General features: G+C 43.8%; 1 protein-coding gene across 3 annotated transcripts in view; it reads left to right on the top strand.

The window, feature by feature from the left end:
* Positions 1–23,452, top strand: part of LOC138743634 (dihydropyrimidinase-related protein 3-like) — a 198,683-nt gene that overhangs the window by 86,987 nt on the left and 88,244 nt on the right. For all 3 annotated transcript variants that reach the window (XM_069899160.1, XM_069899159.1, XM_069899161.1), the window contains exon 4: positions 15,707–15,871. In XM_069899160.1, coding sequence (XP_069755261.1) covers positions 15,707–15,871 — 165 coding nt within the window. The remainder of the gene's footprint in view (positions 1–15,706; positions 15,872–23,452) is intronic.

Genomic DNA, 23,452 nt, shown 5'->3' with positions numbered 1-23,452 from the left:
TTTGTAATGCGGGGTATACCTGTATGTTGAAAAAAGAAGAGCTCTTTAGTAGCACCTTTGATTTGGTTGAATGCCTCCAAGAGCTTCCCAAAGGGGAAGGACAATAAAGGGAATCAGGGAAGTGGCTCCTTGAAAACAGGTTTTGAGAAAGTTATTGTTAAGGAATAGAGGGCCTCTTTGTCAGAGAGGTTTGCATTTAAATATAGCCTTTGATATTGAAACATTTCAAACAAAGGAGGGGAAGAAGGATGTATGATTTTCTTAAATCGGCAAGTTAAGATGCAAAGGAATTTGCCACTTGGCCTGCATCAGGATGCCTGTGGATTTCCTGTCGACATTGTGTTCTTTTATTCTCCTTCCCTTGCCCCTCTAAGGATTGTTACAGTTAGCAGAACAGTTAGGGCAACTTTTACAATGCCGGTGACCTGGGTTCGAATCTGTTGCTGTCTGTGAGGAGCTTGTATGTTCTCCCCGTGGCCTGCCACACATCCCAAAGATGTACAGGTTAATTGGACGTATTTGAAGTATTTGGGTGGTCCAGGCTCGCAGGCCGGTGGGGGCACTATTTCTACTTTAAATTAAAAATGAAAATATGTCCAAATTTTTTGTCTCAATCATTCCATTTGTGAGCAATTTCCCTGCTGTAATAAAGCCAATGAAATGTTTAAGGAATTTGAGCAAGGAGATGATAAAGTGGCAATATGGACAAAGTAGCTGCATCAACCAGGGGTTCATAGACTTACAGCATAGAAAGAGGTCCACCCACCACATCCATGCACACTCACAAGTACTATTTGTGTTTTCTAGTCCATGTGTCAAACACCACAATTTGTTTTCATTCTCTGGAATCACTTGGCAAAAACTAAAATAGAACCATGGAACGTTACAGCATAGAAACAGACTCTTTTGCCCATCTAGTCTATGCTGAACCATTATTCTGCCTAGTCCCATTGACCTGCACCTGGACCATAGCCCTCAATACTCCTCCCATCCGTGTACCTATCCAAACTCATCTTAAATGTCAATATCAAGCCCGCATTCACCACTTGAGCTGGCAGCTCATTCCACACGCTGCGTGAATAAGTTCCCCCTAATATTCCTCCAAATATCCTCTCCCCTTTCATCCTTAACCCATGTCCTCTTACTTTTAACTTCACTTGGCCTCAGTGAAAACAGCCTGCTTGCATTTATTCTATTTGTACCCCTCATAATTTGGTATCCTGCTATCAAATCTACCCTCATTCTTCTACACTCCGGGGAATAAAATTCTCACCTATGTAACTTTTCCCTGCAGCTCAGCTCCTCAAGTCCCAGCAACATCCTTGTAAAGCTTCTTTGCATTCTTTCAATATGATCGATATATTTACTGTAGGTAGGTGACCAAAACTGCACACAATACTCCGGATTAGTTCTCACCAATGTCTTATACAACTTTACAATAACATCTTGGCTCCTCTGTTGAATTCTTTAATTTAGGAAGACTAATGTGCAAAAGCTCTTTCTACAATCCTATCTACCTGTGATCCCACTTCCAGGGAATTATGTGTCTATAAATCCCAGATCCCTCTTTTTCTCCTGTGCTCCACCGTTTACCACACATGTCATCCCTTGGTTAGTCCCCTCAAAGTGCAATACCTCACACTGTCTACATTACATTCCATTTGTCATTTTTTCAACCCATTTTTCTCACTGGTCCAAATCCTGATACAGGCTTTAAAAGTCTTCCTCACTGTCCACTACACCTCAAATCTTTGTGTCATCTGCAAACTTGCTAATCCAATTTAACAGATCATCCAGATCTTTAAGAAAAATGGCAAACAGCAGTCAACCCAGCACCGATCGAGGTTCCCTACTTGTCATGGTCTTCCAGACACAATCATCTACAACTGCACTCTGACCCTCCTACTAAACCAAAGTTTAATCCAATTTAGTACCTCATCCTGATTACTGAGCGACTGAACCTTCTTGAGTGGGACTTTGTCAAAGACCTTTCGAAAGTCCATTTAATCAACATCTCCAAGTTTTACTCTGACTTTACTGATGCCCTCCTCATAAAACTCTTTAAGATTTATGTGCTTGCATGGAGTTGTGTCCTTGTGTGATTAAAGGCCAAGTGGAGCTCCAAACACTTGGAAATTCTGGCCCCAGGGCTGTTGGACAAATGATCAATCACCATCCAGAATGTGTCTGTGATCTCATGAGCTATTTGCACCAACTTTTTTGAACCATGATGGTTTGAATTGCTGCCATCTGATGAAGGGTTTCGTTGGGGGAGAGGCGGGTACTCTGAGATGAGCCAATCAGGTGAAGGTTCCAGACCACTAAACTTTAAGTGGTGAAGACAGAATCTTTGATTTTGTTTTATTTGTTTGGCAGAGGTCAATAGATTCATGATGAGCAAAGAGGTGAAAGGTTTCTGCAGGGAGCGAGAAATGAGCTGAGCTTCCAGTCAGTTCGGGGCAGGTACGAGAGACTGTGGCCCACTCCTGCTACCAATTTGCATGCACATGCCGCATGTCCATGCCTTCATCCAGCAAGTCTGTTGATTTCAACCTCTGGGTCTCTCAGACTGATGGTGCAGTTTGTTGGCCTCCTTTGACAGAAATGAAGAACTTTGGTTATGATTCATATTGGTCTGAACAAGGAGCTTGACATTCATAAACTTAACCCAGTGGCGGAAGGGGTATCAGTAGGGAGGGAGAAAGGATGGTGACAGGTCTAGAGGAATGGACAGCAATTGGGTTGATTTTTTTTAAACTAGCAACCGCAAATATGTTTTTCAGAAGTGTCCATGACCATTGTTGTCCCTTCACCTTGGGAATGATTACTTCCATAAATGCCTGGTCATGGATTTAAGGACATATGAATGGCATTTTAAAGCACTCAAATGAGGACCCACCTTCCTGCTCAGCTGGGTCTAAGCTATACCATGATGTTATTTGAAGTGATCTAGGCCAGTATTTCTCAACCTGTGGCCTATGAATCACTGATGATCTTGGAGTATGTTTTTAGTGGTCATTCATGAAGAGATATGACGTAGTAATATGTAAAACAATAAACAAGGAAGAGTCCTTTGGCCTTCTGGGAAGGGGTGCAAGCTCACCAGCTCAAACCTTCTCCCTCGATGGGTGGTCCCAGGGTTTGTTATAGGAGCCCATGGTAAGTAAATGAACACACAAGGTAGTCCTTGGTGATAAAAGGCTGAGAACCACTCATCTGGAGTGGTCTACTGCTCCAGCAAGCCTTTACCATGATGTCAAACTGTGTGGTTGCATATTTTACTGATGTTCTGATGACCTAAGGAGCAGGTTGGGCGCCGTGCATTCTTGCAAAACAACATTAACTGCACTTCAGGCCAACTTAAATTGACCGTATTGAGGTTTGAATGGTCTGAGGTTGTCGAGTATCGGATATGACTGAGTAGAGAACAATGGGAGTGTGGAACAAGCTGCCAGATGAAGTGGTGGGTTTGGGATCAATTTTGACATTTAAGAAAAATTTGGATAGCTGCATAGATGGGAGGGGTATGGAGGGCTATGTTCTGGGTGCAGGTCAGTGGGACCTGCAGAATAATACTTTGGCATAAAAATAGATGGGGAGAGGAGCCTGTTTCTGTCCTGCAGTATTCTGTGGTTCTGAAAATTCAAGCTTTTACTGACTGGCCTTGAATTTAGCCCCTGCCTTGCTGCACTCACTATCCTGGCTCGATTATTCTCGTATTTTTATTAATATTACTGAGAAGCCTTTATTCTTTTTTGGTCTTATTTTTATTGCACCCTGTGACCTATAGCCTTTAGCAATGTGCCAGAGCATGTAGTAACTGACTGAGATGGGTGTATGGGTAGCACAGTGGTGCACAGTGGAGCAGCTGCATGCCAGTGATTGGGTTCGGACGTGAAATTGGGAGCTGTTCACGGCGAGTTTCCATGTGCACTTCCTCCAGATGCTTCAGTTTCACACATCCCAGAGACGTCTGAGTTGGTTGGTTAATTGGCTGCTTTAAAATGCCCTGAGTTTGTCACTGAGAGGTAGGACCTGGGCAAGTTGGGAATGAACGAGTTGTGTAAGTGGGTTGACATGGACTTGAGGGCTGAATGGCCTTGCATCCACCTCTGATTCGAACCCTCAAGGATTGAGAAGAATTGTAAAAATTGGAAGTGAGCCACTCGACTCGCACCATCAGGTTCAGGAGTTCAGGAACAGCAGCTTCCCCCTTCCCCACCGTCAGACTCCTCAACAACAAACTCGATCAGGGACTTGTGCACTTTATTGATTTTTTTTCTCTGTATTGCTCAGTTTGTTTACAATTGTCTACAGTTCTTTATTTACATGCCTACACTGTAGGTTTTTTTTTTGCACTATCAATAAGTGGCAATTCTGCCTCTGCCACAGGGAAAAAAGAATCTCGGGGTTGTATGTGATGTCATGTATGTACTTTGATAATAAATCTGATTCTGGAGATATCTTGCAATTGCTTTTTTGATGAGTTGACTTTCCTGTGATCTGTCCTTGCTTAACTGATGGTAAGGGTGCACATTGTAAATCAGCCTCTCATGGAAAGTTACTTTAAATGCACTGCTTCAGACTTGCTTCGTATCCCAATGTTACAGTTAAACAGCACGTACCTTACATATGGTCCCTGGTGGAGAGTGGCTTGCACCTGATAGCTGTGTACCACTTGGGGTTTGGCTGCATCGTGGCTTGGCCCTAACCTTCTATTTTGAGCCTGGTATAACGAGCAGTCAGTGGGATGATATTCTCACGCCTTGGGTTCAGGAAACAAAAGGGCAGAACTTTACTGCCTGTTTGGCAGTCAATGAAAAGCAGACGCTCGAGTTCCAGGATTGCATGAGGCTCAGGGATAGTCTCGGGGGAGCAATGTAACTTCTAAGGCACAGTCACTATTTTATTGCTCAACTCCAGGTGGCGGGTTTCCTTCCAGTATTCTTGGTGACTTTCATGAAGTGAAGGTTGAGCATGAATGAGACCTGTATAAAAGAAAATAAATTTTGGTTTTGTTACTTAATCTCTTTTGCAATGCTATTATTGAGGTTAATTTTGGATGCATTTAAAAAAAAAAAGGCTTGCAAAGTTATGGATGTGATGATGCAGTATTTTGGCTTTGATTCCAGGGCTTCCTTGCTTCCTTGCTGGCACCCAACTCCTTTTATTTCATTCCCCTCCTCTATCCCCTGTAGCCCTTCAATCCCCATTCTCCTGTTCTTTTACCGGTTACCTATATTGAGGGGTGATTTACCAATTATCCTGTGAGCACATCTGTGAGGGATAGTCATGAGGAGAATTTGTAACTTTGGTCAAGGTTGGCATCAAACCTGGGGTTCCTGAAACTGTTGGACCAGTAGCACCCACTTCTGAGAGACAATTCCTTTGAGCCGTTCTGTGATAACATAGCTCGAGAACTTCCACTCGAGAGGACATGATGGAATTCGAGAGAGAGGTCTTGATTTTAAGGACAATTTCTGGCAGGTAGTGTGGGTAAAGGGATCTGAGAGTTTAAAATGCATTAAGAAGCAAGAGAAGTAGCCGGGCAAGCATTATTCTGTCTTAATTTCCAACCCATTTCCTCAGGATTGTCGAGAAGACAAAGTTTCTATTCCCATGCAAACCATTGTCCCCCTTCCATTTCTTTGCCTCTTCCTGCAGTTTGAAAATTGCAATGGATTGGACAGGACCTTGCTGTTTACCAGAGAGAACAAATAAGGGATCTTAAGGATAGCTGTAGCATATATCTTCTGCTTCATGTTACTGAATTTGGCCCCAATCCACAGATGTTTTAGTTAATCATTGATTTATTTCCCAGTTATTACAAAGCAGAGAAATTGGACCTTTGCTCCTCATATCCCTACCTACAATCCCATTTCATCAATAATCTTTTTATTTTCGACATTCCCATCAACTCCTCCCAAATCTCTACCTTTGGGCAATTTGTTCTGGCCAGCTAACCTACCCAGCAACATATCTTTGGGATGTGGGAGGGTGCTGAAGTTACAGAGGAAATCCATGTGGTGACAGAGGGCATCCACACTGCTGGATTTGAGGATTGAACCTGGTTTACTGGGAGTTGAACTCCACATTGCTGACCTGGACGAAGAACCTTGTCCCCCTCCTCAGTGTACCAGCCAATTTTTTTTTGTGCCCACTGGTACCTGTCCCTTCAGCAAAACACTCCAGTCTCTGCAGTTAGTTCAGGTGACTGTAGCTCTTGCCCCTTTAGATGGTACCTAAAACCTTTCCATTCCCACCTGTCTGCGCTGCCAACTTTTCCCTGAGTAGAATCCTTGAACAGTGTGAGATGTTCCATGTGAGTGCAAGTTGGTTATAGCATTCCCACCCAATGTGATCTTTCTTTCAAAATGTGTGAAAACTTATGCTTATTTAATTAGGTAGATTTATCTGTGACCATGAGACAGACTGTTCACTTAGGCACAGTTCTGATATGTATATATATATATATATATGTGTAAAAGGATTGCTCACCTGAACTATTGACTGATCTCCTGAGGTTTTTTTTCCAGCAGTTGTTCTTTTTTTTCAGCATCTGCAGATTTTTGTTAAATTTTCTTAACTCCAATTGTTTTCCTGCAGTGTGGACAGTTACAATGGGATGATGGTATGCGCGTGTCTGATTTGGGGAATGAAAACAACTTAAATGACTCCTGGGTGTTGTGCAAATTTCTGACCAGCGCCCTAATAAATGTTTTATTTGTATGAATGTATTGAAAAATCACAGAGGGCATCTCTAGAATTTCTGAGCATAAAGCAAGAAGATCCTGCAAACGATTAAATCTCTGGAGAATTCAGCTCTTCCTTTTGTTGCCCATGTCCTCTTGAACCACCCACCCACCCACCCCCCCAGGAAAACTTGAAGGAAGTTTTCCATCATCTCAGCAGAAACATAACTGGATTTGGCAAAGATGAACGAAGCAAGGCAAAGTGTTCCACACACCATGTGGCAAGTTGAAAATGAAATCAATTGGATATGTTTTACCCAAGGGTTATGGAATTACTGATGCTTGTCATTGGTGTTGGGACAGGAGGAGGCAGGTCAGAGTTAAAGTTGAAAACTTGCTCTTGAACTTCCTATGCTTCTATGCTTTGATTTCTTTGGTTCTGCAGTCAAGTAGGTGGCAAACGAGATGCGTGATAGGAAATTGACATTCTGACGCAACCAGATTATGTTAAGCTACTGGCTTGGCACCAGGAATGGCAGTGATAGATCTGAATGAGAGAGAGTGTATTTTATTTGGACTCTAAATGTTCACTGCTAGATGATGCAAAAGTTTTCCTGGTCATTTGGTAAATGCCATTTATTTTTCTTGTTTATTTCCAAATTCAATAGCTTTGGTACAAATCGGAATGGATACCTTCAAAGTTTGACCAAGAGTTCAGGAGTTCTCTTCAGGAGCTATTCTCTCTGGATAATTTTTATTAGATTAATCTGCTCACTTTATGGAGTGAACCATTTTCATTTGAGAGAATAACATGGACCCACCAAGTCCAAAATGGTGTGGCAGCGCACATATTTGTAGCGAAAACCAGCTCTGTTTGTTACGCTCGATCAGCGGAGCAGCCACTGCAAAGATGGCGTCACGGGTCCTTCTCTTCTGGTACAGACTGGAAGTACGCGTACGCGCTTATGTCAGCATGACGTGAGTTCCAGGACGTAACCGACAGGGTTCCAGAGGGTCCTAAAGGCTTCAGTGTGAAACTTGAAGTAAACTAGTCGTTCTTAATGAGCTCACAGCCTCTTCCTCCATTCTTCTTGTTGTGTTCACGCGCATACCACCAGACTGGCTGCTTTTTTTTGGTGTTTTATATTGCAAGTTTCAAAATTTTCAAATGCTGCAACAGAGAGCCAGGGATTGGTGTTGTATTTTGTTTGCAGATGTTTTGGTTGGGTGCTCAACTAGTGAACCAATGGGTTTAGCCTGCTAGGCTTGTTTGCCTGACTGCACCCTGTTCCCGGCATTGACTGGGTCCAATTAATTCTTGCAGCATTGGGATCTCAAGGGATAAGAGCACATTCAGGGCTGCTCAGGTTTGCTTTTGTATTTGACCTCTAGAGAGGGAATTTTTGAGTGCTGTGATGTGGGCTTTGGTGAACAATGTAATTGCCTTCCTAGGCTGCTTTGTTCTCCAGCAGTTCCCATGATTGGCCCCAGCCGATGACTCAACAACTTAATTGGTTTTTGCAAGGAGCTACAAATGGCAGTGCTATTGCTTCTGCCCAGTGATCCTTTTGGATTGGAGTTGCTTCATTGCTTTTGAATGAGAGTCCCTGGGGTGATGCTCCCTCAGGGCTGTTCTACCCTTTTGTTTGCTTCCCTGTATCATGTTTGAGCAGTCTGTGTCTTGGGAGTGAACATCCAGTGGTTGTAGGGGTTGCACTCAAAATGCAACTTTGAAATGTAACCATGTTGATTGTGTGCACATATCTTCTGAATAGATATTTAAGGAGGAATAAAATCATAGTTCAGTCTGGTGTGGAAAATGCAGTTGCAAAAGCAAGACTGAAATGTATCAGTGAGAAATTTGCAGGTGTGGTATTAATGAAAGCAGAAGAGTAAGAATGGGTCAGTCAGACCTCTGAGCCATTTAATAAAATCATGGATGATCTGATTGTAACCTAACTTTATACTGTTGTCTATCCCCAGTAACCTTTCTATGGATGAGACTTAGGGTAGTTTTCTAAAGCATGGAACAAGTTGTTTTTGAGTTTTGTGTGCCCGATGGAGATGTGGGGGGGCTGGTAATCATGGTGGGGAGCTGGCTGATGGAGGACCTCAGTTTTCTTCAGGCTGACTTCCAGGCCAAACATTTTGGCAGTTTCCGCAAAGCAGGACGTCAAGCGTTGAAGAGCTGGCTCTGAATGGGCAACTAAAGCGGCATCGTCTGCAAAGAGTAGTTCACGGACAAGTTTCTCTTGTGTCTTGGTGTGAGCTTGCAGGCGCCTCAGATTGAAGAGACTGCCATCCGTGCGGTACCGGATGTAAACAGCGTCTTCATTGTTGGGGTCTTTCATGGCTTGGTTCAGCAACATGCTGAAGAAGATTGAAAAGAGGGTTGGTGCGAGAACACAGCCTTGCTTCACGCCATTGTTAATGGAGAAGGGTTCAGAGAGCTCATTGATGTATCTGACCCGACCTTGTTGGTTTTCGTGCAGTTGGATAATCATGTTGAGGAACTTTGGGGGACATCCGATGCGCTCTAGTATTTGCCAAAGCCCTTTCCTGCTCACGGTATCGAAGGCTTTGGTGAGGTCAACAAAGGTGATGTAGAGTCCTTTGTTTTGTTCTCTGCACTTTTCTTGGAGCTGTCTGAGGGCAAAGACCATGTCAGTAGTTCCTCTGTTTGCGTGAAAGCCGCACTGTGATTCTGGGAGAATATTCTCGGCGACACTAGGTATTATTCTATTTAGTAGAATCCTAGCGAAGATTTTGCCTGCAATGGAGAGCAACGTGATTCCCCTGTAGTTTGAGCAGTCTGATTTCTCGCCTTTGTTTTTGTACAGGGTGATGATGGTGGCATCACGAAGATCCTGAGGCAGTTTACCTTGGTCCCAACAAAGCTTGAAAAACTCATGCAGTTTGGCATGCAGAGTTTTGCCGCCAGCCTTCCAGACTTCTGGGGGGATTCCATCCATACCTGCTGCTTTGCCACTTTTCAGTTGTTCGATTGCCTTATATGTCTCATCCAGGGTGGATAGACAACAGACTCGCCAAGGCAAATAGCGCCTTTGGAAGACTACACAAAAAGTCTGGAAAAACAACCAACTGAAAAACCTCACAAAGATAAGCGTATACAGAGCCGTTGTCATACCCACACTCCTGTTCGGCTCCGAATCATGGCTCCTCTACCGGCACCACCTACGGCTCCTAGAACGCTTCCACCAGCGTTGTCTCCGCTCCATCCTCAACATCCATTGGAGCGCTTTCATCCCTAACGTCGAAGTACTCCAGATGGCAGAGGTCGACAGCATCGAGTCCACGCTGCTGAAGATCCAGCTGTGCTGGATGGGTCACGTCTCCAGAATGGAGGACCATCGCCTTCCCAAGATCGTGTTATATGGCGAGCTCTCCACTGGCCACCGTGACAGAGGTGCACCAAAGAAAAGGTACAAGGACTGCCTAAAGAAATCTCTTGGTGCCTGCCACATTGACCACCGCCAGTGGGCTGATATCGCCTCAAACCGTGCATCTTGGCGCCTCACAGTTTGGCGGGCAGCAACCTCCTTTGAAGAAGACCGCAGAGCCCACCTCACTGACAAAAGGCAAAGGAGGAAAAACCCCACACCCAACCCCAACCCACCAATTTTCTCCTGCAACCGCTGCAATCGTGTCTGCCTGTCCCGCATCGGACTGGTCAGCCACAAACGAGCCTGCAGCTGACGTGGACTTTTTACCCCCTCCATAAATCTTCGTCCGCGAAGCCAAGCCAAAGAGAAAGAGAAAGAGGAACAAGTTGTACTTCCCATAGTGTGTGTCTTCACGATAAAAAGATTTTCTTTAATGCATTGAATTCAAGGTGCTGCAAAGCAGGTTACATCCTGGACGTTCTTACTGAATTGGGGGCACAGTTAATAATTTAAGATGGAAGAAATTGTTCAAGTGAGAGTGACATTGAGTCAGAGTTCCACTCGCGTCTCTTCCAAAGGTGCTGCTACAGGGGTGAGAGGTTTTAGAAGAAAATTAAGCTCTCAGCTTAAACCAAGTGAAGAAGGTGAGAGCATTATCGAGGCCACTGAGGAAGGACAAGGCCTGGAAATTCTAAGTTTCTGGCTTATCCAAGTAATCTTGAATGGTCCGATTTGAAAAATAATAATCAATTGAACAGCTATGATGCTGCCATTAGGCTTTCACCCCGACATCGACATTCCTCCGGATTTCTCATTCATAATGAGGCACCACAAGGAATCTAGAGCACTCTGTGACCTTTTGTGCGGGTGAAGGCAAGCCTTGAAGTTCTTGTTGAGTTTTCTTTTAAATGCTTCACAATAACTATGGACGTTCATGGCAGCAAGTGAGCAGGTAGCTTGAGGCCTGCTGGATCCCCTTCTGGAGAAAGTAAACATGACAGCACAAGCAGGAGGAAAACTACCCAGATGCTGTACCTTGGCAGTGGAGCTTTTTCTCAGGAGTCTAGGTGGAACCATCGCTCTGGGGACACTGATTTGGATCCAGATGTAGTCCACACCCAAGAATCCAATTGTTTGACCCTGTAGAATTCTTCAGCTTGTTCAGGAAGAGTTTTCCACCATAGGTTTCCAAAATTTAATTTCATTCCAGGGAATTTCACTCTGAGTCTGATTAGTTCTGTTGGAGGGTCACAAAGGATAGATCATCATAGCAAAGCTTTTTAAAATTGTGTGTGGGGGTGGGGGGGGGGGAAATCTTTGCTTTGCCACAGGGAACTGTGAAATGGGCAGGCTGACAGTACACATCCATGTGTGTACTCGCAGATCTTAATGGATCTCAATGGCAATGATGGATTGGACAACCTGGCTCCCAAGTGTTAAATCTTCCATATTTCTGGTGTATGGCAGATTTAGAGCTTGCAGCTTTGTTTGTTAACCTTCTGACTGACATCAGAGGTATGAGGCTCGCTACAGAAATATTATTTCTTTTGCAGTTCTAAGCTTTTAAACAGATTGGTTAAGACACTTTGGGGATTTTAAGAATCTGCAGGCCAGTGTCTGGTGTTGTTCTTTCCCTCTTTTCTTGCCTCCCAGTTTCTGAAGAGCAGGAGAGCTGAACATAATGATTCCTTGTTCCGCGTGTGCCATTGGAGATGGCAAGCTCTGTGAAAGTATGAACAGGAGAAACCTGTCAGAGCTCGCAGCGAAGGTGGTTCGCTCCTTGGGTAGGGTACCGCTTGAAATATCTTTGTGAGTCCTTTCTAAAAAGGAGCTAAGTATTCATGTTCTTTAACTTTATCCTGCATATAACCCTGAGATTCCTTTTACCTGTGGACATGGCAGAATTGCCACTAATTGGTGATGAATAAAAACTGTACACAGTGTAAACGTATACAAATAAAATAACTTAAGCGTAGTGAATGCAAACAAATTGTGCAATACAGAGAGAACAAAAGGAAATCAATGAAGTGCACAAGAGTCCTTAAATGAGTCTCTGATTGAGTTTGTCATCGAGTTTGATGATGGAGGGGTAACTTTGAGTGTTATCCCAAGTTAAAACTTATTTGGCTGAGGGGATGCTAGTTTGCTTGGATGTGCTCCCCAAATCCTATCCAGCTTAAATGACAAACCTTGAGAATGTTGGCCTGTGGTAGTTGCACGACCCAGGGCTTTGAAATTTCTTTTGTTCCATTTTATTTCTTTATGAAATTGGATGTCCCCTCTGCCCCAGGGTCTCTGCATTTTTCACAGGGTTATGGTTTGTGTAGTGAGTTTGAACATTGACCTTTTAGTTCTTGCACCTGGTTTTGGACCCACTCCAGGCAAGCTGAGGGACCGTTTCTTTGTTGGTGAAAATGTGCTTCTCTTTTCAAGGAATTTGGTGTTATTTTTAAATTTGAGATTTGCCGAGTGAACTCTGGATTGCTTTCATTGTTACACCATATAAACACTATTGTGCATCGAATTCGTTGGACGATGCGAAAAGACCTTGGTGTTTGTGTAAATATAAAAGGTACATAAGAGGACTAAAGCTACCCTTCTGAAGTAGTTTTTTGAAAGGCAGAAAGAATGTGACATGGTGATTATCCTGCAAGGCATAATCTTGTGCAAAGGACTGGTGTGTTTCCAGCAGTTATTTTGCAAACTAAGACTCTTCAATTTAATCAGGTTAAAATGTTCAAACATACGTCAAGGTGATGCCCTGTTCTGAAGTTGTAGTCGTACAGCATGGAATCAGACCCTTGGGTTCTCTGTGTCTCTGCCAAGCAACAACTATTTTTCCCAACACTCAGTCCTTTTGTCTTCTATGCCAAGGCATTTCAAGTGAATGTTGGGAAAGACTCTGCTCCAACCTTGTGTTCAAGATCAAACAACCTCTAGGTGAACAAAATCTTTTTGTCTCCTCTTGTATTTCTAACCCTTACTGTGGACGTGGTTGCCTCGTGTCCCCTGTTATTTTGTATCCCCCCCAGACCGGTCTCACCCACATCCTCTCTGCTCCGGGGAAAACAGATCTATTTTATCTTGTGTCTCCTCGTAACTGGGATACTGCATCCCAGGCAACATGCAATAAGGTTTCAAGGGAACTGGATTTAATCTTAAAGAAATAAATGCTCACCTGTTGGGAAAGATGGGTATGTGGAGTATGATTACTTGGATTGTTTCAAAGAGCCAACATGGGTTTGATGGACGGAATGGCATCCGATCCAGTATAATTTTTTGGGAGCAGGATATTCTGCCCCCTCCTGGTCACAATGAGTTTGTCACTGCTGCAGCTGATCATGTAACCATTATGGTTCTGGCCAGGAGCCACAAATGTAAATCCTGCTGCACCTCTTTAAAAAATAAAATACTGAGGCTCTCTGGGTTATGAACAATCTTGCTTGCATAAATCTGATTTTATTCATATCCTCCTGTAAAGTCTTTAAGAATTTTTCCAGATAATAATTCATTGCATTCAATAACAATTGTATATATTTGATTAGAGAGTCATAAGGTGGCCCAACATGTCCAGGCCAACCACTGTGACATTCTGAGCTAATCCCATTTGCCTGCACTTTGTCCAGATCCTTCAGAGCCTCTCTTAAATAAATCTGTCTTTTGAATGTTTTTATTGCGTCCATTGCCTTCTTCTACTATTGTCCCCAGCAGCTCATTCCAGATGTGGGTTCCCCTCGGGGTGGGGGGAAATTCTCTGACTCCTAAGTCATTCTCCTTTCACCTTAAACATATACCCTCTAGTTCTGGAATCTATTCTTGGTGGGGGGGAGTCTGAGCATTCACTTTATCTATTCTCCTAATGATTTTGTAAACTTGCATAATATCAGCCATCTTAGGAATAAAGACCCAGCCTCTCTATAACTCAACCCCTCCAGTCCAGGCAATGTCCTAGTAAATCCCTTCTTTCAATTTATTGATGTCATTATTGCTGGGTAGCCAGAACAGAACAGAATGCTCTGTTATCTCACGATCACCTTGTACACTGAATCGAGATGATCCAACTTTTGAAATTCATACCCTGCTCAACAAAGGCAAATGTGCCAAACACATCCTTCACCTTACCCCACCTGAGATACCATGTTCAAGGAATGATGCACCTGTGCCCCAAGTTCTCTGTTCTATAGCACTCTCCAGGGCCGTACCATTCACCAAGCAAGACCTACCCTGGTTCAGCTTCTTAAAGTTCAATGTGATGCACTGATCAGAGCTAAATTCCATAAGCCACTCCTTGCCCCAACAACCTAACTGATCTAGATGCTGTTGAAAGCTTGTACATCCTCCCTCACTGTCCACTGCACCAATCATTCTGGTGTCATCCACAAACTTACTGATCAAGTTCACAATATAGATAACAAAGAGTGGTTGACTCAGTACTGATCCCCATGATACAGCACTGGACACAGACCTTCTTCCAGAAAAATTATTCTTCCAGTACTACCTTCTGCCTCCTTCCATCATTTTGAATCCGTTAGGCCAGCTCACCTTGGATCAAATATGATTTAACCTTCCAGACTAACCTCTTCTGTGGGACTTTGTCAAAGTTCATACATACAATGTCAACTGCCTTACCCTCACCAACCCCCCTTGGTCACCTCTTCCAAAAGCTATCTGATTTGTCAGATGTGATCTCCCATTCATTAATCTAGGCTGACTGCACGAGGCAGATTAGTTTAATTGCAGTGGGTATAGGGTGAATACTCAATGAAAGGAAAGAATTATAGGAAGTGCATGCAGGGTGATTTGATAGGGGTTACTATAGGAAATGAACGTTTCTGATTTATGGATAAATCAGCTTGCGAACAGCTCTGAGAATGGAGTCCTTGTGTTACTCGAGGACTGTGTGCAATTAACAATATAACTGAAGACTGCAGATCTCTAAGTGCAGATGCACTTGCCCGCTAGTGTTTTCTCTGGAGCCAGCTTTTTTAATTATGAACTCTGGTGTGTTGTGGAGTGCAGTGAGCATTAGCCTTGTAATGCGGCACAAGCTGGATTCATGGTGGCACAGAGAGCACTGGACTGAGACCACAAGAATAACCTTTCAAATGCAAACCAGCTTTGGCCTTGAAAATAGGAAATGCTGAAAAATGCATTTTCAGTTTTAAGTTCAGATTTGACATTTTTTATTTATTTCCACTTATTGTCGGTCGGTTCTGTTGGTTTATCATTTCTAAAAATCAGATTTGTGTGCATTCCCCCGAAGTACGGTGAGAAAGTTTGTTTTGAGAGTAGTCCATACTAGTCAACCCATACATAGAACAGTAGGCAAAAACACTACTGAATGCAGCGTTGCTGAGACTGGGTAACCTTGCAAATGTAGGGCAATGTGAAGAGAAGATCTACTGAGAGCAGCTTATAAACTTCTGAGAACCTACTTTGCATCCTTCAGCAAGCCCAAGGGCTGAGATGCAGGCACTCAATTCTTTTTGGTGCGAAGCATTTCAAGGGTATAAGTGGTGAATGGGTAAACAACCAAAGGGTGAGGTTAGAGTGTGAAGACATGAGGCCTTGGTGGGTGCGCTGACCTTTCAATTCCTTTTCTCACTACAGTTGACCACGTGATCCCAGAGGCTGAGAGCAGCGTCATCGCCGCGTATGAGAAGTGGCGGGAGTGGGCAGATAGCAAGTCGTGCTGTGATTATGCCCTTCACGTGGACATCACCGACTGGAACGAGGGGGTGAAAGAAGAAATCCAGACCCTGATCAAAGACAAAGGTCTGTATGATGTGGTACAGGCCCAGCTTGGTTATTGGTTGGGTGCACAGTGTGTAGTTCATGACTCACACACACACACACACACACACACATTCTTTGTTTCAGACAATTGCAGTGTTCTGTCCATAGGTTTTGGCCCTATCTGCACATGGAGATGGAGAAAAGTGCTATTTTCCCATGGTTTTATGCCCGTGGAGCTTGCTTTATTGAATCATCCCATTCCATATTATCCCCAAATTTTCTCCATTCCTCTAAGTGTCATGTAACTTGCTCTCTTTTTCTCGCTCACTCTATTTCTCCTCATGTTATAGTATGTGTACCTACAATATGTTAGTTAGCATGAATAATTCTAGTCCCTTCCTGATCTGCCCTGTAAATGCTAAAGCACTCCCAATGGGCAAAGACTGGAGACGAAACCCAGAGCGAACTTCTAGCAATAATAGCTCAGCACTGAGCTGCACACTAATCCTCCCTCTAACCCCACAGAGAGGGGACTGGCATCAGTAATGAGGCTGTTCTTTTGAGTTAACTGTGTTTCAACAGAAGATGATGTTTGTCTTTCCAGTTTAATGTTCTGCACTCCTTACACTTGGATGGCCAAAGAGTACCCTGTGTTACGACCCTAAAACCCAGCAGCAGTAGATATTCACCGTGACAAATAGTTACTTAAACAAAAGTTGTTTTAATTATCTTCAAACATGAAAACAGAATCAAACTTATCACTATTAACTTAACTAACCCAACTTAACCCCCTTATAATTCTAAGCGCACGTGTATGTAATGTGTGTGTAAATTTAAGGGAGTTCTTTTTGGTTCACAGTCCAGTCTCACTTCTCATTCGTCCAAGTTCACTTATTGCAGGCAATTCTTATACTGTGCACAGAAATTAACATGTATAAAGTTCACCAGGCTTCGGTGCTCGAAAGGTTCTTGTCGGTTTGCAGAGATATGTGTGGTTCCAGGATTTCCACAATTGAGTTACCACCATTAGTTACATCAATGTCTTGCTGATGAAATTTGCCCCATCATGGTTCTCCAGATACAAGTACATGATCCTTTATCCAGAACCCTTGGGGGACAGTGTTCCAAATTTTGGATTTTTCCTGATTTCGGAAAGCCCATCTGAATTGTTCTGCAGTATCCACCCCCACCCCCTTCCAGTTGCCCGGCCATCTCCCCCGGCCGCCTTCCCAACCACTGGTCCCCACTTGCAGGATTTTGGAGCTTTCCTGATTTTAGATGTCCGGATAAAGGATCGTGTACCTGTAATAGCCTCTTTCTTTCAGGCTATCACATAGTTCACTTATTCCAAGAGAAACATCAGACAGATAGCACTTCCAGCCATCCACCACACTGGAGCTTCTATTCCAGTTCCAACAAGCTTCTACTGGCTTGTTACAGTTTTCTGTGTCACACACAGTCAAAGACTCCCTTATGTCTCTCTTTATCTGAGACTCAAACTCCCAGGCAGCATGTCCTTCTCTCTCTCACTTGCAAAACCATTGACCTTCTCTAGCAAACAATAGGAGTTTGTTTTTTGGTTAATCTGTTGTTTTAGGTAAACAAGAACCTCTCAATGACCTTTCTGTGAAGAGGTATTAGGAGACAGCCTGTCTCTTGCTGTGGCTGTAAAGACAATAGTCCATTCATTCATTTCAATTAACAGCCACTTGTGAAATTTCCATAGCATTCTCCATAGTTTCTGTAAAACCACGAATATGAATTCTTCAGTATTTCAAATAAGATCTGTTTTAAAGTGTGTATGTATGTAACCCACTCTATCTTTTCCAATTTATCTCCCAAAATTTCCCAAATATTCCATCACACCTGAACCTTTGTTACTGTGGAGTGCTTGGTCATGATGACAGACAAATGTTTTGTTCAATACCTCCTGTGGAAAAATGGAGGAAAAAAAAGTTCCTCCTTAGACTCTCCACTAAGGAGAGTCATGGAACATGCAACGTCACTGGCAAACGAATTACTCAGGAGATGCGTAGCTCATCTTCACGCAGCACTGAGTATCCCTTTCACTCGGTGCTAAGCATTTATGCTAATTGTACACCAATCTAATTTTATTGTCCCCACATTCCCATCAACTATTTGGGCCATTGTAGGTCACCACTCATGCATAATGAAGGGGAGAATCTTGAAAAAGGAGTCCATATCAGATGATTGTAAATGTGTGCTCGATTGTCAGTGTGGTCTCGGAGGGCTGAAGGGTCTACTTCCATGTTGCATCTTCATGTGACTCTCTGAAAGAACACTGAAGCAGTTTTAATCATAATTTTGAAATAAACCACACCCTTTTAAGCTTCTCTGCCTCAGCATGTATTCTGCAGTGAAGATTATTAAAGGTTAATAACTTTACTTTGGCAATGAGGATAGTAAAGATGAGATCCTTCATTGGTGGGTGGAGGCAGTAAACCCCATGATAAATAACTCCATAGTCAAAGGTTCAGATTCAAGTGCAAAGGCAAATAAAGAAAGCACCTGCATAAGCGAATGTGGATACAATGATAAGGCCAATTAATTGTTCAAGTAGCAATCAGTAGAAAATGACAAGTCAATCACAGACCTATTGAGATGAGGGAGCTTATCAGTTCATATATCGAGAGAATGTATTTACTTTGGAAAATTACTTGACTGAGAAAGAGGTGACAGATGTTTGGAATGAGAACCTAAGCAAACATTAGACCATCATCTGGTTGGAAATATGACTGGATTCTTGTCATCCAGGTGTCCCAATGTCCATGTGCAGCTGAAGTGAACCCTGGAACGTCCTTCCTCTAGTTGGCTCTCCACAAAAATGCATCTCCTGATGCATGCTGTATGTGGGCATGCAGGCCAGATTTGAATTTTGTGCAAATAAACTGGCTGGCTGGTGTTCTGCCCCAGTCCATCATGGCCCCGCTGCTCTTCTCAGTCAATCTCACTGCAGTTCTGCACAAGAAAGCTACCTGCTTGAGGGACCCAATTGATAAGGGGGGCAGAGTTGCCTTTAATCCATAACCAATGTCACCCTGCAGTTAACGCAGCACTATTACACCACCGGTAGAGGACCCATGATTCGGACCACCTACGGCTCCTAGAACGCTTCCACCAGCGTTGTCTCCGCTCCATCCTCAACATCCATTGGAGCGCTTACATCCCTAACGTCGAAGTACTCGAGATGGCAGAGGTCGACAGCATCGAGTCCACGCTGCTGAAGATCCAGCTGCGCTGGATGGGTCACGTCTCCAGAATGGAGGACCATCGCCTTCCCAAGATCGTGTTATATGGCGAGCTCTCCACTGGCCACTGTGACAGAGGTGCACCAAAGAAAAGGTACAAGGACTGCCTAAAGAAATCTCTTGGTGCCTGCCACATTGACCACCGCCAGTGGGCTGATATCGCCTCAAACCGTGCATCTTGGCGCCTCACAGTTTGGCGGGCAGCAACCTCCTTTGAAGAAGACCGCAGAGCCTACCTCACTGACAAAAGGCAAAGGAGGAAAAACCCCACACCCAACCCCAACCCACCAATTTTCCCCTGCAACCGCTGCAATCGTGTCTGCCTGTCCCGCATCGGACTTGTCAGCCACAAACGAGCCTGCAGCTGACGTGGACTTTTTACCCCCTCCATAAATCTTCGTCCGCGAAGCCAAGCCAAAGATTACACCACCACCGACCAGGGTTAGAATCTGGCGCTGTTAATTAAAAAAAAACAATTTTAATTAAAAAAAAATTTAGACATGCAGCATGGTAACAGGTCATCAGCCCTGCACCACCCAATTGCCCTACAAACCCCCCAGTGTGTTTTTTGAACGGTGAGATGAAACCGGAGCCCTGGGGGAGAAAACCCATGCATACACAGGGAATGCAACTCTGTACAGACAGTGTGGGATTCGAACCCTGGTCCTGATTACTGGTGCTGTAGCAGCGTTGCACTAACCGTGCTGCCCCTAAGCATTTGTACATTCTGCTGTGTTGGCGTGGGTTTCCTCCAGGTGCTCCAGTTTCCTTCCATGCTCCAAAGACGTATGGGGTTGGTAGGTTCATATTTCTTGTTGGTGTGTTTGGGCTGCTCAGGCTGGAAGGGTCTTTGCTGTGTTGCATCTTGAAGTTAAAAATAAAAAAAAAACCCTTCAGTCATTGAGTTGTAGTTTTCAGGTGATGCTTGTATATGCATGCAACTAGGAACAGATCTGCCATGTTCAAAAGTGCTCTTATCCTTGCTACCCACAGGGAACGATTTCCCCATTCATGTGCCCCTGCTGAAGCAGAATCCTTGCCAATATAGGTCTATAATGAGAGCTTGATACATGATGGACCACCTTTCATTATCTCAGAAGCCATTAAAATCAGCGTAGGCAGACGTCAAAGATGACTTTCATCTACATTTTGGAAAAGAATGATGGAACATCAGGTCTGAAATGGCGGAACTGCCAGAGCTGCTGTGCTAGTGCAGACCCGGGGAAGCGTAGACAGAGTACTGCTCTGTAGGGTCTTGCTGCCAGCTCCACATGACAACAGCTCCATACAGGCTTTAATTGGTCTGTTAAAGGGGCCAATGGTGTTTTATTTAATTAAAAAACCCTGCACCCACAGTGAACTATGCCCAATATGCCAGCACCTGTGCTGGCCAGCTTACTAGGAAAGGTTGCAGACTCAAGGGGAGGAGTGGATGGCGCAGGGAACCAGAAACAGGAGCTTCAGAAGGAAGCATTGGAGCAGATCTTGCAGGGAAGGTGACCCTGGTGGCGGAGCAAAGAGGGGCGGCACCCAAAAGAAGAAAAAAAGCAAGGTAGTGTTTGAGCATCAGTACATTCATAAATCTGATGTTGGAGGGGAATAAGCGGTTTTTGTAACATTGGGTGTTCATCTTCAGGTTTGGGCAATGCTCATAGCGACTCATGTTTGATGAAAGTTGAAGTATATGATGGCATTTTCAATGTGTTATTACTTGACAATAAAAAAGGAAGCTTTGATCTGAAACCCAGGACTGAGCTCTTGTCCTGGCAGTGACCATGATCTTCTGAATGCTTCAGTGACCTGCACTGCCTCTAGCAAGCACCTTAGTGTTCTGGAGAATGGGCATTCGTGCAGCATAAACAGGCCCTTCAGCTCACCCTGTCCATGCTGACCCTAAAGGATATGGATTCCATTTACCTGCTCTATAACTGAGTCTAAAATCTATAGATACTTCTTAAATTGTCAGCCCATGAACAAACCTCAACATCCTTTTCTTCGCCACCCACCATTAGGGCACCAGTTGAGCTCTGCTAGGGCAGGTCTTGTCTTCACGCCTGACAGCAAACAATCCATCCTCTGTTTCAGAAAGAATTTCAGAAGATAATGAGTCACAAATGTTCTCAAAGCCTCTGTAGAGAGTATAAGATCCTATCTGGCTTCTAGAAGTCCCTGGCCCACGACTGTTCAGTGGAGAAAGAGAACATTAAGTCTGTTTGTTGGGAGGACACATTTGCCCACCGTGAAAGCTGGAAGAGTTGCTCCCCCTCTCTAGCTACCCCTTTTCCCAACCTGTGTAAGGTTTCTGGTTTGCACACTGGTCTCATCAATTGTCTCTGATCCTGACAGATCAGGATGGGGGCATCATCCTCGCCCACATGGGAGGTGAAGATATATTTACCGTATTTCATTGGCCGACCTGGTTGCCCTACCAAAGGACAATTGAACAACGGAACCGAGAAATTAGCGTACAAGTTTAGAACCTGTAGTCTTCAATGAGAAGAGGTGATTAGTGGCAATGTTCTTGAAAAATTTGCTGTGGTGTTGCAACATAATGTGTTTCTGGGTCGGACATCGACAAATTATTGTGTGGAGCCTCAAGAATGAGTGTAGTTCGATTTGTGTCATTAAATACTCATGCCTGTTTGGATCACAACTCTCTAGAGAGATCTACACACTCAAAGGAGTTTCAGTCAGTGTGGAACATTGGAATAAACAGCCACATGACGGAGTTGGTAGGGGGTCTGGAACGGATTCCAGCTCACTTGAATGTGAGTGACATGAAGAGTGCATCTGAGGCCATGAGAGACCCTCATAGCTTTGCAGTGTGAGTCAATCAGCATGAGTGTTTTCATTCGGACAAGCAAGATATTTTAATTTTATTAAGTAAGGGCACGTTCCCTCTTGCATGTGAAGCAAAGCAGAATACTATAAACCAGTTGCAGCCCAGCTGTGCTCCACTGGAATGAAAGCGTAGAGGGTTATATAAACTGGGAAGGGAAATCAATGGGTCAGATGAATAAGGTGAGGGACACATTTTAATGGTACATCACTAATGGTGATCCAAAAAGAAAGTATCTATTTCCAAATTAGAATAAAATTGAAAAACTAAGAATTAAATATTGTCAAAGTGGCAGATTTGTGGGAAGGGAGAAGCTTAGCCAGAAATTTCGTAAGAGCACTAATGAGTGTGTGGTTAGACTAGTGCAAGGTTTCCCCTAACCTTTTCCTTTCCACACACATACCACTTTACGTATTCCCTATGCCATCAGTGCTCTGTGATTAGTAAGGGATTGCTTAAGGTGGTATGTGGGTGGAAAGAAAAAGTTTGAAAAACCACTATTTTAATCATCCCTAACTGACTCATTATGTGCACGGTTTCATAACTAGGAAATGGACCAATGACCATTTTTCTCAAACAAAATATTTCAGTAGCAATTGGGTCTAGAGCAGTGATTCTCAACCTTCCTTTCCCACCCACATACCACCTTAAGCAATCCCTTACTAATCACAGAGCACCGATGGCACAGGGATTACTTAAAGTGGTACTTGAGTGAAAGAAAAAGTTTGGGAAACCCTGGCCTGAGCTGTTAGTGTACCGCTGTTGCAGCACCAGCGACTCAGGTTCAAATTCGACGTTGTCTGTAAGGTGTTTGTAAATTCTTCCCGTTTTGCCGTGTGTTTCCTCCGGGTGCTTCAGTTTCCTCCCACCCTTCAGAAACACACAGGAGTTGTAGGTTAATTGAGTGGCATGGGCTCTGTTTCCATGTAGTATGTCTAAACTGAAATATTTAAATTTCAAATTTAATGAGATGCAGGTTAAAGTTGTGAGCATGCTGAGGCCATGCCCTGAAGATACTGGAACAAATTGGATAGGTCATCCTCCACAGTTGATCAAAGGCAAAACTCCTGCTTGCAGTGTCTGAGAATCTCAACAGACTGACTATGAGGAGGTGACTAGTTGACGGTTGAGTATGAATTGGGGAAAATGGATTCATCATGATTGTTGCAACATTGGCTTCTTGAATATGTGAAGCGGTGCCAGGACTCGTACGGAGGGATCGAAAGCACAAAGCTATATACGTCAACAAAACTGAATGTCAGGTTGATTTACTGTAAAGGGGTCAGTAGCTCGTGGTTGTCAATGGTAGAAGAGCTAACCGGACCTGAGTGGCATACATTATTAGTGAATGTAGCAAAGTGACAGGTGAAACTCCTTACAGTGGTATACAAAGTCAATACAACCATCCACCTCTGGGATTATGAAATTATCCTTGATAGGGCAGTTGATGGCAATGTTTACTACCCACATCCTGAGATGCGTGCATTGGCACAGCAGAAGCATGAGTCTTCA

Source organism: Narcine bancroftii, chromosome 9 (assembly GCF_036971445.1).
Source record: "Narcine bancroftii isolate sNarBan1 chromosome 9, sNarBan1.hap1, whole genome shotgun sequence".
In the NCBI taxonomy this organism is placed as follows: Eukaryota; Metazoa; Chordata; class Chondrichthyes; order Torpediniformes; family Narcinidae; genus Narcine; species Narcine bancroftii.
The sequence above is the reverse complement of the archived record's forward strand: the minus strand, read 5'-3'. Positions and strand labels throughout refer to the sequence as shown.